This window comes from Hemiscyllium ocellatum, chromosome 30 (genome assembly GCF_020745735.1).
Source record: "Hemiscyllium ocellatum isolate sHemOce1 chromosome 30, sHemOce1.pat.X.cur, whole genome shotgun sequence".
Classification (NCBI taxonomy): Eukaryota; Metazoa; Chordata; class Chondrichthyes; order Orectolobiformes; family Hemiscylliidae; genus Hemiscyllium; species Hemiscyllium ocellatum.
The window spans coordinates 6382876-6400872 of NC_083430.1; the positions used below are offsets into that span (position 1 = coordinate 6382876).

A 17997-nucleotide genomic window follows, 5' to 3' on the forward strand; every position below is an offset into this window, starting at 1 on the left:
ATGTACAGACGGATCATGGGATTCAAGTCCACAGCTCCCTGAAAGTAGCCACACAAGCTGATAGGGTGGTAAAGAAGGCATATGCCATGCTTGCTTTTATTAATCAGAGAATTGTGTACAAAAATCAGAATATCACACTCAGCTTTATAAGGCTCCAATTAGACCATACCTAGAGTACTGCATTCAATTCTGGTCACCACATTACAGAAAGGATGTGGAGATTTTGGAAAGGATACAGAAGAGGTTTACTTAGATGTTGCCTGGGTTAGAGGGTATGAGCTACAAGGAGACGCTAAAAAACTCAGATCATTTTCTCTGGGGCAGCAGAGGCTGAGGGGAGACTTGAGAGGAAATGCATAGATGGGGTTGACAGTCAAGAAGTTTTTTCCCCAAAGTTGAAATGTTTACAATTAGGGAGCATGCAGTTAAGGTGAGAGAGGGCAAGTTCAAAGGAGAAGTGAGGGGCAAGTTTTTTACACAGAATAGTAGGAGTCTGGAATGTGTGACCAAAGGTGGTGGTGGAGGCAGATTTATTAGGGGCATTTAAGGTACTTTTAGTTGAGCGCATGAATATGCAAGGAATGAAGGGATATGGACCAAGGGCAGGCAGAAGGGATTAGCTTAATTTGGCGTCATGCTCGGCACAACATTGAGGGCCTGTGCTGTGCTGTTCTATGTTCTATAACCCGAGATGTCTTTAATTCTGAATCCCTTTCAATGGCATCCTTGGTTTAATATTGCCGCATTGAAATATACAAGATTCTGATGGGGCTTGACAGGATAGATGTGAAAAAATATTTACCATTTGTAGGAGAATCTAGGACCGGAGGGCTTAATCTTAGAGTAAAGACAGAGATAAGGAGAAATTTCTTCTCTCAGATGGTACTGAATTTGTGGATTTCTTCACTGCATGGGGCTGTCGTGGCTACATCATTAGTATATTCAAGTCTGAGATTGCAAGACTCAAAGTCTAGACATTTCATCACCATACTAGGTAACATCTTCAGTAGGCCCCCAGGTGAAGCACTGTTGATGATTTCTGCCTTCGATTTATATGTTTGGTTTTGAAAGCAGAAATCATCTGCAACGCTTCGCCCGGAGGCCGGCTGAAGATGTTACCTAGTAGGGTGACGAAACATCTAGAAATGAACCTGCTAGCTCAGTAAGCAAACCGACATCCAGAACCTCAACCTGAGCTACAAATCTTCTCAAAACTCACTAATCCCTTCACTGTCTATTATGCCACCAATTTTGGTGTCATCCGCAAACTTACTAACCATACTTTCTATATTCTCATCCAAATCAAACAGGACCCATAACCGAACCATGTGCAAGACCGCTGGTAACAGGCCCCCAGTGTGAAAAACAACCTTCCACCACCACCACCACCACTTTCTGTCTCCTGCCATTAAGCCAATTGCCACAAATCTTCAAGTCTCTGACCCCTGCTCAGGTTTAGGAAGGAAAAATCATATCTGGAGTGAGAATGAGGATAAATTGAAGCCCAGGATTGGTGTCCCAGCACAAAAGTGGCATCACAGGAAAACCGTAAATTCATTAGTTGGTAATTGCTACTAATTTGACTATTTATTATAGGTGACATTCCGATTGGAGGCAAAGAAAGGAAGTATTTACAGGCTACAAGCTAAACAATCAGTAGCAAGTTTTTAAAAAGTCAAATTAAGAACTAAGTAAATAGAGCTGCAAGGTCAGGTGGTGCGCTGTACCTGCACGATGTCAGAGCTGGTGGGCCCCATTATGGTTCATTGTGACCGCATCTGGAGCAAGTGTTGGTTGCATGGGGAACTCCAGCTCAGAGTTGATGAGCTAGAGTCTGAGTTTTGAACACAACAACACATCAGGAAGGGGGAGAGTTACCTGGATGCTCTGTCTCAGGAGACAGTCACATCTATTTACATTAACTCCCTCAAATTTGGTCAGTGGTCAGGGACAGGAGGGTGTGACTACGAGAGGGGCAGATAGAGAGATTCAGGAGCTACTGCTGAAGGCTCCTCAGCCCTTGAGCTGTCTAACAGGTTTGAGATTCTTGCCCTCTGTATAGATAAGCGTGGAGACTGTAGGAAGGATAAACAAACTTACCATAGCACCATGGTACAAGGAGTCATTCAAGAGCGGGTGAAAAGAGAAATGCAGTTGTAATCGGGGATAATATAGTTAGGGGAATAGACACTGTTCTCTGTGGCCTAGGATTGAGAATCCTGAAGGCTGTGTTGTCTGCCTAGTACCCAGGTTCAGGATATCCCATCTAGCTCCAGAGGAACTTGGAGTCGGAGGGGAAAGATCTAGTTGTCGTGGGCCACATAGCTATCAATGAGATAGGTAGCAGGAGGAAAAGAATTGTTCTGAGGGAATTATGGGCAGCTTGGGGCTAAATTAAAAAGCAGATCAAAGTGATAATAATCTCCAGATTACTACCTAAACCACGAGATAATTACTACAGGGTTAACAAGATTAAGAAGATAAACAAGTGGCAGAAAGATTAGTGTGGGAAAAACCAGTTTGAATTCATGGGATATTGACACCATTATTGGCGAAGAAGGAAGCTGTTTCGATGGGACGGACTCCACCTGAATCATACTGTGACCAGAATCCTGGTAAAACACACAACTAGTGTCATGGATAGGGCTTTAAATTAAATAATGGAACAAGGTTCAGTTGCATGGACAGCGATGGAAAAAGATAAAGGACTGAGTGGACTCAGCAGAGGTTATTAAAGTTTCCAGAACAAGTAATAATATATAGAGTATGGAAAGGGTCAGGAAGTTACATTTACACACAGCAGGTAGGGGGACAACTAGGAGAAACACACAATCAGTGCAGGATTTGAGGATGCTGTACTTGCAATCATGCAGTGCACAGAACAAGTTAAGTGAGTTTGTAGGGTAGCTTGAAATTGGCAGGTACCATGTTGTGGGTATCACAGGTATAGCTGCGAGGGGTTCAGGGTTGGGAACTAAATATCCCAGGTTACATGTCATATCGAAAGAACAGGCAGAGGTCACCTGGTTATTACAAAATGAAATTAAATCCATTAAATGAAATTAAATGAAATTAAATCCAAAGCATGAAGTGATATAGAGTTGGAAGACATGTGGAGGAACTGCACAAGAAAAAAGACCCTGATGCAAGTTATGCACAGGTCTTCCAGCAGTAGTCCAGTTAAGGGCAGAAAATAAATCAGGAGATTAAAAAAGGTATGCAAAAAGGCACTATTATCATAGTTAAAAATCACACAACACCAGGTTATAGTCCAACAGGTTTAATTGGAAGCACACTAGCTTTCGGAGCGACGCTCCTTCATCAGGTGATTGACAAGATTGTCTTGAAGACAATTACCTGATGAAGGAGCGTCGCTCCGAAAGCCAGTGTGCTTCCAATTAAAGCTGTTGGACTATAACCTGGTGTTGTGTGATTTTTAACTTTGTACACCCCAGTCCAACACCGGCATCTCCAAATCATGACTATTATCATAAGCATGGGAGTCTTCAATGTGCAGGTGGACTGGAAAAGTCAGATTAATAGTGAATCCCAAGAAAATAAATTTGTGGAATATTTATGAGATAGGTATTTGAAGCAGTTTGTGGTGGAGCCCAGTCGGGAACAGGCTGTTCTGGATTTGGTGATATAATTAGAGACTTAATTAGAGAGCTTAAGGTGAAGGAACCTCTAGGTGCAGTGACCATAATATGATAGAATTCACTCTGCAGTTTGTGAGGACAAAAACTGAAATCAGATATAATGGCATTACAATTGAATAAAGGTAACCACAAAGACAGGAGGGAGAAGCTGGCCAGAGTTGACTGGGAGAGAAGCCGAGCATTTAAGGTAATGGTGCAGCAATAGCAGGTGTTTCTGGGGGTAATTTGGGAGGCACAGCAGAAACTGATCCCAAGGAAGAAATAGAGGTGGGGGGAGGCCAAGGGAGGACGAGGGTGGGGGTGGGGCAGGTGAAAATGAATCAACCAAAGCTGACAAGAAAAGTCAGGGATAGCATCAAAGCAAAAGAAAAAGCACACAATTGAGTAAAGATTAGTCGGAAGCCAGAGGATTGGAAAACTTTTGAAAACTAGTAACGAAAAAGCAATAATGGAAGAGAAGATGAAATATGAGGATAACATAGCTAGTAATATAAAAGAAGATTTCAAGAGGTTTTTTTAAATGTGTAAAATGTAAAGAGAGAAGCAAGAGTGAACACTGGACTGCTGGAGAGACAGTAATGGTGAACAAAGAAGGGCAGAACAGAACAGGGGCTTCGTATCAATTTTCACGGTGAAAAAACATCAGTAACACAGCAGAACTCCAAGACAGCCAGGGGCACAGGTGAGTGTAGTGGCCATCACTCAGGAGTAGGCACTGCATAAGCTGAAAGGCCTGAAGGTGGATAAATCATCTGGAGAAGATGGACTACACCCCAGAGTTCTGAAGGAGAGAGCTCAGGAGGTTGTAGAGGCACTGGTGGTGAACGTTCAAGAATCACTGGAGTCAGGGAAGGTCACAGAAGACTGCAGAATAGCTAATTCTCTGTTTAAAAAGGGAGGAAGGAAATTATAGGTGTTAGGATTCATTATTGGGATGAGATTGTGGAATACTTGGAAGTGCATGGTAAAGTAGGGCAGAGTCAGCACAGCTTCATCAAGAGGAGGTCATGTCTGACAAATCTGTTAGAATTCTTTGAGGAGATAACGGGCAAGTTAGGTAAGGGAAAGCCAGTGGATGTGGTCTATTTGGATTTCCAGAAGGCTTTTGACAAGGTGCCGCACAGAAGGCTGCAAAATAAGATAACAGCCTGTGGTGCTTGGGCAAGATGCTGGCATGGATAGAGGAATGGCTAACTGGTAGGGAGTGGATAAAGGGGTCTCTTTCAGGATGGCAGCTGGTGACAAGTGAAGTCCCACAGGTGTCTGTGTTGGGACCACAATTGTTCATGTTAGACAAGGAACTGAGGGCATTATTGCTACGTTTGTAGATTATGTGGAGATAGGTGGAGGGTTAGGTAGTATTGAGGAGGTGGGGAGGCTGCAGAAAAGTTTAGACAGGTTAGGAGAGTGGGCAAAGAAGTGGCAGATGAAATACAATGTGACAAAGTGTGAGGTTATGCACTTTGGTCAGAAGAATAGAGGCATGGACTGTTTTTTAAACGGGAAAATCTGAAGCACAAATGGACTTGGGAGCCTGAGTTCAGGATTCTCTTAAGGTTAGCATGCCGATTCAGTTGGCAGTTAGGAAGGTAAATGCAACATTAGCATTCATTTCACAAGGGTGGGAAAAGAAGAGCAGGAATGAGGCTGAGGCTGTGTGAGATTCCAGTCAGAGCACACTTAGAGCAGTTATGGGTCCCACATCTAAGAAGAATGTGATGGCATTAGGGGTGTCCAAAGGAGGCTTTAGAGGAATAATCCCAGGAACGAAAGGCTTGTCGTAGGAAATACAGTTGAGGACTTATGGTCTATACTCGATAGAAGGATGAGGGAGGATTTGATGGAAACTTACAGAATACTAAGAATGAATACAGAAAAAATGCTTCCACTATTAGGAGATGAGGACCTGAGGACACAGCCTCTGAGTGAAGGGACAACCCTTATGAATTAAAATGAGAAATTTCTTCAGCCGGAGAGTGGTGAATCTGTCAAACTCATTGTTGCAGAGGGTTGTGGAGGCCAAGTCATTGAGTGTATCTAAGATAGAGACAGATAGGTTCTTGGTTAGTCAGGGGATCAAGAATTACAAGGAGAAGGCAGAAGAATGGAGTTGAGACATATTTGATTAATGGCAAAGCAGGCTTGTTGGGCCAAATGGCATAATTCTGCTCTTCTATCTTATGATCTTTTGTAGCCACTGTATTCGTATGGCTGGTCCAGTTCAGCTTCTGGTCAATGGGAACACCAGGAAGTTAATAACAATGTTTTGGAATGATACAAATTATTATTTCAACTATGCATCAAGTTTTCTACATTTTCTACAAAAAAGGGGAGACCGTGGTGCAATATGGCAGGGAGATCCAGTTATGATGGATCATTGAAATATCAAGAACAGATACAGAAAATATCCAAAAATGCTAATGGAACCACTGGTGAAGAGGACTAGAATATAAAGGATAGAATTCATGCCTTGATTAAACTACAAGAGAAGTCGACGAGCTGCAGGAGAATGCACAGGCTAGGCAGGAGCTGGGTATTGAGTTAGTTCCTGATCTCTATAATGACTTCACCTCTGTGGGTAAAGCTTACTAAGGAAGGACAGGGGGAGAAGGGAAAGAAGTTATAATTTTGAGAGATATGGAAGCTAATCAGTCTCTAATAGAAAGAGATGAATGTATTCACACTCTTTCTGACAAGTTACCTGAGAGACTGGTAATTTGTAGAATAGATGGACAGAAATTTAGTGACCCCCTGTGTAAGATCAAGTTGGACAGCCAAATCAAGACTGAGGAAGTAACAGTGGGAGTGATTGACAGAGTGTCAGTTCCAAGAATCCACTTTGTTCTTGGGAATGATTTAGCAGGATCCAAGGTGGGAGTGAAACTCCTTATTGTGGAGAAGTCAAAGGAAGACCAGGGAACTGAGGAATTAAAGGAAAAGTATACTGCAATGTTTCCAGACTGTCTAGTAACAAGATCCCACTATCAAAAATCACAGCAAGAAGCAAAAGCTAAAGGGAGCAACTGTCATCAAGATCCAAGAAATTAGGAAACACTCTCTATCAAAGGCATATGAAACATACTTGCAGTAAAAAGAAAGAAGACAACCCCAGGAATTCAGCAGCTGGAAGAGTGAAGTCACAGAGGACAGCAGCTGCAGTGTGGTTTTAAAATTAAGTTAATGTAATTTTAATAGGTGTCTTATTGGAACAGCATATTGTTATAGAGTTGGAGGCAGATAATAAGCAGTTAAGAGAATGGGGAGCGTAGAATTGTGAGTTGTTTAATGTTCACTTGAGTTAAAAAAAACTGATTATTTTCTTTAAATAGTGGAATTTGGGAGTGCTCTGTCACTCATATTTTAACAGATCACGAGGCGAGAGGAGCTTTTCTGGGTGTTACATTTAACTAACAGAGGAGTTCACTGCTGTGTCGTAACAGTTTTTAATTTTTAATTAAAATTTAACCGATTTGGGGTACAAACAGATGTAAACACTTGTCAATTAGTGTCCTTAGATAAAACATAGGTGTGAAAATTTGTTTAATTTTGGTTACTTGTGGTTGGTTAAATTAGAAGTGAGAGAAATGGCTCTTAAGATTGGTAAGTAGGTTCTCAGGTTTGAAGATGCTTCCCAAAAATGCCAAGAAAGTTTAGAAAGGAGGAGGAAGGACATATTTTTCGAATTAGCAAATAGGTTAGAATTGGGTTTAACCAGGGACAAAAGGAAAACTGAAATTGCAATGGAATTGGTCTAGCATTTAGATGTATCAGAGAAACAGACAGGTGCAATAGAGCTAGAAAAACCTATATTGCAATTGAGGCAAATGGAGTTAGAAAATAAGGAAAGGGAAAGAAGCAAGAGAGAGTGAGAAAAAAAGAGAAAGGCAAAAGAAAGGGAAAGGGAAAGAAGGTTCTCAGCTGACCAAAAAGAGAGAGAATTTGAACTTCAGAACTTGCAAATTAGTCAGGAAAGTCAAGTTAACAGGACGGAAATGAAGAGAGAAGGTACTGATGTATACAAATATGTTAAACATAGCCACATTTTTAGATTACTTACAGAGTAGAAACAGGCCCTTCGGCCCAACAAGTTCACCTAACACTATGAGCAATTTAGCATGGCCAATTCACCTGACCTGCACATCTTTGGACTGTGGGAGGAAAGATGAGAAAGATCTTCTTTATTCCATTTGAAAAATTGGGTAGACAGATGGAGTGACCAGAGGACTTGTGGGTAATGCTATTTCAGACTAAGTTGGTGTCAGAGCGAGTGAGGTATTTGCAGTGCTGGCAGATGAGGGGTCAAGAGATGGCACAGATGTCAAAAAGACTATTTTGAGTGCTTATGAATAGGTACCTGAAGCATATAGACAGCAGTTCACAAGCATAAAGAAGGTATCAGGTCAGACTGGTTGAGTTTGAAAGAATTAAATATGGTAATTTTGATGAATGCCTTAGAAATAGAGAAGACCTATGAGGCGCTAAGAGTGAATACTCTGTTGGAGAAGTTAAAAACTCAATTCCAAAGATGATAAGAATTCATGTGGATGATTCAAGAAGTGAGAAGAGCACCAGAGTTGACAGGTGAATACACATTGGTGCAAAAGGTGAAATGTAGCTTCCGGCAAGAATTTCATCTCATGAGGGATAGAAACTGGGAGAAAGGGAGATTCTTCACCACAAAACAAAGAGTAGATCATATTGGGAATAGTTTACCACAGGTGAAAAAGCCCAAGAGGGTGGAAAGGAGCTGAAAGGCCTCAGGTGTTTCCACTGTAATGGAGTGAGACACATAAAATGACGGTACAGATTGGTTTAAAAAGGACACTTGAAACAGGTGTATTCACTACCAGAAGGTGGGACACATAAGATCGCAGTGCTGGTTGTTGAAGAAAGGCACTGTGGGAAAAGATGCGGTAAAAGAGGCTCAGCCAATAGGATTAGTGAAATTAGTAAAGAAAGGTCAAGGAGCTGCAGGAGAGTGCACAGGCTAGGCAGGGGCTGGGTACTGAGTTAGTGCCCAATTTCTATAAAGACTTCACCTCTGTGAGTAAAGTTTACTTAGGAAGTACAGGAGAGAAGTTACAATTTTGAAAGATATGGGAGCTAATCAGTCTCTACTAGAAAGAGATGAATGTATTTGAACTCTTTCTGACACGTTACCAAGAGAGTGGTAATTTGTGGAATAGATGGGCAGAAATTTAGCGATCCCCTGTGTAAGATCAGGTTGGAAAGCCAAATCAAGACTGGGAAAGTAACAGTGACAGTGATTGACAGAGTGTCAGTTCCAGGAATACGGTTTGTTCTTGGGAATGATTTAGCAGGATCCAAGGTGGGAGTGACACTTCTTGTTGTGGAGAAGTCAAAGGAAGACCAGGGAACTGAGGAGTTAAAAGACAAATACCCTGGGATTTTTCCAGACTGTGCAGTAACAAGATCCCACTATCATAAGTCACAGCATGAAGCAAAAACTAAAGAGAAAGATGAAGGAATTGAGGTTCAGTTAGAGGACATCCTTTTTGATGTAATGGTGCAGGAAAACCCTGAACAGGAAGAGGATCAGGCAGAAGTGTTGAGTCCTGAAAGGCTAATCGGCTTACAACAGAAAGACAAGACAATAAAAGATATATAAATTAATACATACTCAGAGAAGGAATCAGAATGTATTCCTGAGGGTTATTATCTTAAAGAAAGAATCCTAAGATGAAGATAGAGACCACAGCAGGTTAGCGCAGAGGAGAAATGGGACAAAGTGCACCAGATTGTGTTGCTGGTGGCAAACAGACAGGAAGTGTTATGGGTAGCACATGAATTACTGGTAAGAGGTCATTGAGGGGTGAGGAAGACTCACGCTAAGGTACAAAAACATTTCTATTGGCCTGGAATGCACAAGGAGATGGTTAAATTTTGCCGTACATGTCATACATGCCAAATGGTAGGTAAGCCATGGACGGTAATAAAACCAGCATGTTTGTTGCCAATTCCTGCATTCTAAGAACCTTTCACATGGGTTATGACTGATTATCCAGGTCCCCTCCCAAAAAACTAAAAGTGGGAACGAATACTTGCTAACCATAATGGATGTGTCTACCAGACTTCTGAAGGCAATTCCATTATAGGGTATTAAGGCAAAAAGGGTGATTGGGGAATTAGTAACTTTCTTCACGCATATGGGCTCCCCAGAGAGAGTCAATCAGACCAAGAGTCAAATTTTACTGCTAGGCTGTCTAAGGAAGTCATGGATAGCTTGGGTATACAACATTTTAAATCAAGTGCATATCATCCTGAATCCCAGGGAGCTTTGGAAAGATGGCATCAGATTCTAAAGACTAGGTTAAGAGTGTACTGTCAGGATTATCTGATTGGGATAAAGGTATCCCATTCGTATTGTTTGCCAATAGGGATGCCACAAACAAATCTACTCAGTTTACTGCCTTCAACTTAATATTTGGACATGAAGTGACAGGGCCTTTGAAATTAACTAAAGAAAAATTGATAGGACTGATGTCAGAGGTCTCACACTTGTATTATGTATCTGAGGTGAGTGAGAGATTAAGTCAGGTAGGTGAGTTAGCTAAAAGCACCTGAAGAGGGCACAGCAAAGAATGTAGTAAGTGGCAGATAAAAACTCTAAAATTCAGACATTTTCCTGTGGGGATGATGTATTAGTATTGTTACCAGGAAATCCCTTCAAAGCCAGGTTTAATGGTCCCTATCAAATTGAGAAAACTTTGTCAGGTAAACTATCTGGTAAAGATGCTGAATAGAAAAAAACTATTGGTTATGTCATGTGAATATGTTCTAACTATAATAGAAACAAGGAACTGAAGAAACAGGTGTTAGTTACTGCCCCACAGAGTGAGGAATCAAATCCAGATGTCGTGGCGTTTGATGTGCCTCAAAATACGTTAAATAATGAGGAAGTCTTTGAGGGCTGGGTCAGGTTAGTGAAGTATCTGTCTCAGGGGCAAAGAACCCAGTTGAAAGGTTTGTTGTAGCAGTTTGAGGACATATGCAGCAACAAGATGGGGAGGACTATTGCTATTGTGCATGAGGTGCAAGTAGGGATAAAACAATACCCCTACAGATGTAATCCTCTCAAAGATAGAAGGTCCAGAAGGAAGTGGATGCGATGCTTAATGAAGATATCATCAAACAGAGTCAGAGTGAATGGAGCTCGCCGCTCGCGTTAGTTCCCAATCCTGACGGGACTCAACAGTTTTGTTTTGACTATTGGAAGGTCAATGTTATAACAAAATCAGACTCCTATCCAATTCCACGACTGGAGGACTATATAAACAAAGTTGAACAAGCCACTTACATCACAAAGTCAAACTTACTGCATGGTTATTGGCAGATACCTTTATTAGAGAAAGCAAAAGAAGTTTCTGCACTTGTAACCCCAAATGGGCTACACCAATTCAAAGTGATGCATTTTGGAATGAAGAACACACGAGCCACATTCCAAAGACTCATGAACAACATTGTGGCTGGATTAACAAACTGTGCAGTTTATCTGGATGATGTAGTGATCTTTAGCCATTCATGGAATGATCACATGATACAGTTGGCAGAGCTCTTTGAATGACTACGAGAATCAAAACTGGTAATAAACTTAAAGAAAACAGAATTCGCAAAGGCAGAGGTGACGTTCTTGGGACATAACATCGGCCATGGAAGGTTGACCCGAAGGAAAGCCAAGATGAAGCCCATCGAGGAATTTGCACAGCCCCCTCAAACAAAGAGGTGCTTCAATTTTTGGGACTAAGCAGATTTCAAACTTCAGCAACGTGGTGACACAAACAGATTTCCTAAAGAAGAACACAAATTTTCGGTGGACAGAACAATGCCAGGAGGCATTTCAGAATTTAAAAGCAATGTTAACCAACCACCGCACCAGGTTTAGCTACACCAAATTTTTTGAAACCCTTCAAAGTTGCAATTGATGCTAGTGATATAGGAGTTGGACCTGTACTGCTACAGGAAGATGATGATGGAATTGAACAGCCAGTTGGCTACTTTTCAAAAAAACTCAACAACCACTAGAGAAAATACTTTACCATCGAAAATGAATTATTAAGTTTGGTACTGCCTTACGACATTTTAATGTTCATGTAATGAACAATGATTCGGAGACAGTTGTGTCCTCTTATATTCTTGGAAAGATTTAAAGAAAAAATATGAGACAATTTCATTGGAGTCTTATGTTACAGACTTTTAATTTACAAATTATACATGTTGTGGGTCGCAAAGATGTGATAGCAGGAGCGTTATTGCGGATTGAAAGATAGTGGAGACAAGATTGCACAGACTCCAATGTTATATAGATGCGTGCAGAAATTAATATGAAAAGTATAACTTAATGACTTATATATTTTGTTGCAATGGGATTAAGAATTGAAAAAAAGAAGCCATCTTTTCATTTTGATATCTCATTCTTTTCTTAAGATGTGAGGTGTTATAATTTGAAGGTGTGTACTATACCTTTAAGAGAGAGTGAATGCTGTTCTGAACTGAAAATTTACAAGCACCTGTGTATATGACTAGAAGGTAGTCTCAGAATGTATTGAAATATTGAAAACATGTAACCTGAGTTTTGGTTGCTGTTTTGACAACAATCCAAATTTAACCAATCAATTTAAATGATGCCCCAGAATTCTAAAACCCAATTGGATTTGAATTTATTGTCTTGCCAACATCGAACCAATGAGACGGTCCAATGTTGGGTGTATAAAAATGTGGGCATTTTGAAAATTGGAGAGAGCAACTACCAGTGAGACAGATCCAAGAAATTTGGAAACACTCTCTATCAAAGGTACCTTTACACATGAAGCATATTCACAGTAAAAAGGAAGAGGACAAACCCAGGAATTCAGCAGCTGGAAGAGTGAGAGTAACTTGATGTAATTTTAATAAGTGTCTTATTGAAACAGCATATTGTTAACAAGTTGGAGGCAGATAATAAGCAGTTAAGAGAATGGGGGGCTTCGAATTGTGAATAGTTGTTTAGTGTTCATTTTTAGAGTTAAAAAATAAATTGATATTATTTTCTGTAAATAGTGAAATTTTGAAGTTCTCTGTCACTTATATTCTAACAGAGGTGAGGTGAGCTTCTCCAGGGGTTTGGATTAATTAACAGAGGGGTTCACCTCTGTGTTATAACAAATATAAGGGATAGAATTCATGTCTTGATTAAACTACATTTGGAGTACAGTAGACAGTTCTCTGCACTACACCTTGGCTATTAGGATATATTGTGAAAGCAGGATTGGGGGTGAATTTAGCAGAATTATTCTTTTGCTTCAATGGCTCAACTATCAAGAGGGATGACACAAACTTGGGTTACATCTCCTGGAATTTAGATGCTTAAGGGCTGTTAAGGGCTTAATATTCCAAACATCATTGGGAACAGATAGGTAGGAACTATTGTGAGTCTACATCTATGGAGTACAATCTAAAAATTAGACAATGACTACCTTAGAGTGACTGAAATTAGAAAGACTCTTCTAGAAACTGAGGCTAGATCAATGGTAATATTCAATTCTGATTTTTTTTGTTATCCAAATATGTTCAGGACAATGGGGCAAAGATATCGAGTTCGGTAACAGGTCATCTCTCATCTCTCCAAATAGTACGATAGGCTAATGGGGCCTCTGGTTGTTTTCTACACTCCTGTAGTGATCTACAGGCAGGGAGACAGAGCAAGTCATAGACCACAGGACAGGTTTCCTGTGGGTCTTTAAACAGATGTGGTGACATTCTAATGTTAATCAACAGGGATGATTAAAAGCAATGATGGCCACTATAGTGATGACTTTGCTACAGTGTAGATTAGCAACAGAATCTCACCTGTGGAAGTTGGTTAACACTGATTGGCACGGGACGGCACAGTGGCACAGTGGTTAGCACTGCCGCCTTACAATGCCAGAGACCTGGGTTCAATTCCCGACTCAGGCGACTGACTGTGTGGAGTTTGCACATTCTCCCTGTCTCTGCGTGGGTTTCCTCTGGGTGTTCCGGTTTCCTCCCACAGTCACAAAGATGTGCAGGGCAGATGTATTGGCCATGCTAAATTGACCATAGTGTTAGGTAAAGGGGTATATGTAGGGGTATGGGTGGGTTGCGCTCTCGGCGGGTCAGTGTGGACTTGTTGGGTCGAAGGGCCTGTTTCCACACTGTAAGTAATCTAATCTAATCTAATTTAATCTAATATGCTGTGTGCCAAAATAACATCTGGTGAATGTACTCCATGCTTGTTCTCCGAGTAATTCAATCTCACTGCTCTTGTAACAGTGAATCCAAAACCAATACCTTAGAATTCAAGAAAATCTAAAAGAAAGTAAAAATATAGTAAAGGAATTATTCTCAGCAACCAAGGAAATCTCCCATGTAATACTCACATTCTGGCCAGGTTCCCTTTGGATGCAGGACTTACACTGTGAGAGAAATACAACAAGTCAGTGATATTAACAGATCAATTGCTCAGGCCATTGATAAACTAAATCTTAGCTTCACATACCAGCACTCTCCTCTTTGAAAGTGACGGGGAGGTGATAACCTAGTGATACTATCGTTACACTATTAATCCAGAGACCCGGGTAATGTTCTGGGGACACGTCCACATCCTGCCACAGTGGAAATTGAATTCAATAAAAAATCCAGAATTAAGAGTCTCATGATGACCATGAAATATTATTGACTGTTGGGGAAATAGCTGTCTGGTTCACTGATGTTGTTTAGAAAGGGAACTGCTGTCTTTATCTCGTATTGCCAACATGTGACTCCAGACCCATGGCAATGAGGTTGACTTTTAATATCCCTCTGGACAATTAGGGATGGGCAATACATACTGGCTGGGCTAGTGATGAAGGAATTTTTAAAAAGGCACAATATCAATTCCAGGTGTACTTCCATGGAAACCTGACCTGGAGGCTATTCCTCGTGTTCCAGATTCTAAAATCAGCATCAGCCTCCAGTGACCAGTAACTTTTATTGTTGTAGTGGACATTGTATGGGATGCAGGGAAATTATGATGAGAATAAAGTTACATGATGCCACTGTTTTGAACAAACTAATAAAAACTGTACATTCTGTCAGAACAATAATAAAATCCACATTATGATTTATATTTATATTCTAACTCACAAATTAACACCTGGTTCATACCAGTGATTGACTGTGACTGAACACACAGCACACACCAAATAGAAAATCTATTCAAGACAAAAGCATGAGAATTTGATGAGTAAGGGAATAAATCTTAAGGGCTGAAAATGTGTTGCTGGAAAAGCGCAGCAGGTCAGGCAGCATCCAAGGAGCAGGAGAGTCGACGTTTCGGGCATGAGCCCTTCTTCAGCAAATGCCCAAAACGTCGACTATCCTGCTCCTTGGATGCTGCCTGACCTGCTGCGCTTTTCCAGCAAGACATTTTCAGCTCTGATCTCCAGCATCTGCAGTCCTCACTTTCTCCAATGAATCTTAAGGGCTAATCTCTTATAAAAATTAGTATTGCTTGCTTGCATTTAACTTAAATTTACTGTATTAAGTTTTAAATTTTTTCTCAGTTGGTGCATGACTAAATCAGATCTGGTGGACAGGAGATGAGATTAGTTAATTAAATAGCTGGTCTCGTCCAGTTCTGCCAGAAAGCTCACTCATCCAAATCCCAGTGGTAGAAATAAAGTGGCACTAGAGTGCAATGGGCATGGAGTGCAGCTGCAACAGCATGAAAACCTCAGTTTGGTGAGTAAGGGAGGGAGGTTCTCCTTTTTCCAACTTTGTTAGCTTCCAAGGGAGCAGGAGTTGAAAAACTGCACAAAAGGGGACAGACAGCTAGCAGTAAGTCAGGTCTGTGCACTGAGAGCTGGGCAAGAGTCTGATTGGTAAGTAACCGGTAAATTATTACACTTGTTCTAATGTAACAAATACTTTTTAAGGTCACAGTATAGCAGGCCAGCTCGGCCAAATGGAATGACCATTCTGCGGTATGTTGGAAATGTCATTTGTTTCAGAAGTTTGAGCTCCAGGTTTCTGAACTTGGAGCATTTGGAGTCACTGCTGTACATCTATCCAATGACAACTATGTGGGTAGCTCATCTAGGAAGTGGTCATACCATAGGTTAGAAGCATAGAAGCACTGTTAGCTGCATAAGAGAACCTGACAGTCAATATTAGAGTCCTCTGAGTCTATCTTACTTCTGATTTGGAGATGCCGGTGTTGGACTGGGGTGTACAAAGTTCAGAATCACACAACACCAGGTTATAGTCCAACAGGTTTAAGTGGAAGCGCTAGCTTTCGGAGCGCTGCTCCTTCATCAGCTGCTTCATCAGACAACCACCTGATGAAGGAGCGTCGCTCCTAAAGCTAGCGCTTCCAATTAAACCTGTTGGATTATAACCTGGTGTTGTGTGATTTTTAGCTATCTTACTTCCAAATCATATTTCTATTTTGGATGCTACTGAAGCTAGGAATGCAGTTAGATCCAGAGCCAAATCCATGGTATTACTGGTGTCTCTACGGTGTGGATAGGGAACAAGTTAGGAAGTAGAGTGAAAGCAATAGTGAGAGGAGATTCCTTGTAAGGGAATAAGCTGGACAGTTTTATGGCAGGGAACGTGACTCCAGGATGGTGTATTACCTCCTTGGTACCAGGGTCGAGAAATTCAGAGGGGAGCTGCACAATATCCTTCTGAGGGGGGGAAAATCATCCAGAAGGCAAGGTCTATATGAGTATCAATAACATAGGTATGAAGAGGGATGAGGTCCTGAAGTCTGATTTCAGGGCATTAGAAAGGAAATTAAAAAGGCTGACATTCCCAGGTGAAGATTTGCGAATGCTGTTGGGAAGGGTTTAAACTAGATTGATTGGAGATATCAAACTGAGGATCGCTTGATTTGGAAATCTATGAGTGTGACTGTGTCACACCGAAACAACTCGGGAAAGATCACAGTGAAGTGATTTGCTTTGCAGATTTAGGGAATGCCTGATAAATTGGAATTGCTTGCTGACACTACTCAGTTTGATGTAGAGTGGGACAAATCTGCAGTGACATAAAGAACTCTGAGGAACAGGAAAGTGTCACAGGTTCCTTCAGATGTGTCCTGTCTAATCAATTAACCAAGGAGCTTTAAATCAGAATAAGCTCACCTCTTCATTGTTCTCAGCTTCTTGTCCAGCTTTACCAACCTAAAAGAAAAAAAATGTGTGAAATAAGCTTCCAGATGTGAACAGATGTTTGGATTCTTAGCCATTGATTCATTTCCTAGGTGTTATGACTTAATCATTTGATCAAGGTGAACACTCAACTGACATTTGAACGCCCAATCTCAGTGTTGAATCTGGAAGGGAGCCATCATATGCTACTATGCCTAGTGCTTCACAGACAACGGTCAGGCTGTGCCTTGAGGTCAGTGTCATAGGGTTAAGTACTGTCAATCAGCTTGTGTTAGTCTGTGCAATGTTGTATGCCACTCTGAGACAGTTTGAAAACCACTTCAGTCTCCTAGCTGTCAGTCAGAGATCGTTCTCACTCTTGAAACAAGATCATCGGTTTACAAACTAACAAGATGTGCAATGCCAAGGAAAGCTACTGTCCCTTCATTGAAGATTCAAACTAAAAGTTGGTTATAAATTGAATAAAAATCAGAGAAAAGGTTGTTTGATTGTCAGCCATGAATCACCAAATGGAATAACAGAGAATGTTTTCAACTGATACAGGAGTTAGGGAAATGGGTGGGATGGGGGTCATGTGTCCAAGAATACAATGAACCTGTGTTGGTAACAATGCATTCTGGATCAGTGGTGCTGGAAGAGCACAGCAGTTCAGGCAGCATCCAACGAGCAGCGAAATCGACTTTTCAGGCAAAAGCCCTTCATCAGAAACAGCACATCCCCAAACTCAAAGCAAAACTGAAAATATCAGAAGTAGTGTCAGATGATCATGGTGCTTCAACCGAACTTTGAACCTCCAGCTTCAGATCGCGCCCATGATTACTGGAGCCGATGATTTCAGTTGGGACGGTGTAGTTCCACAATGCATTAAGATGAATGAGGAGGATGTATTAGATATTTCAGTGGACATAAAGGTGCATTAGTCCCCAAGGCCTGATCAAATAAATCCCAGGCTTCTCAGGGAAGCAAGCAAGAAGACGGATGGGACTCTGGCAGAGATATTTAACACTGTCCTGGCCACAGGTGAAGAACCAGATGACTGGATGATAGCTCATTCAAGAAGGGCAGCAGGGAATGGCCAGATCAGATGGTCTAACATCGATGGTAGGGGATTTATTGGAAAACATTCTGAGGGACAGGATTCATCAACACGAGCAGGGATTGATCAA

The 17997-nt window shown here is 41.2% G+C and overlaps 1 protein-coding gene across 3 annotated transcripts in view; it reads right to left on the minus strand.

Annotated features, from left to right (window-relative positions):
• Positions 1-17997, minus strand: part of col16a1 (collagen, type XVI, alpha 1) — a 330536-nt gene that overhangs the window by 191896 nt on the left and 120643 nt on the right. For all 3 annotated transcript variants that reach the window (XM_060847623.1, XM_060847622.1, XM_060847624.1), the window contains exons 9-10: positions 16805-16843; positions 14057-14092 (exon numbers count right to left, since the gene is read on the minus strand). In XM_060847623.1, coding sequence (XP_060703606.1) covers positions 14057-14092; positions 16805-16843 — 75 coding nt within the window. The remainder of the gene's footprint in view (positions 1-14056; positions 14093-16804; positions 16844-17997) is intronic.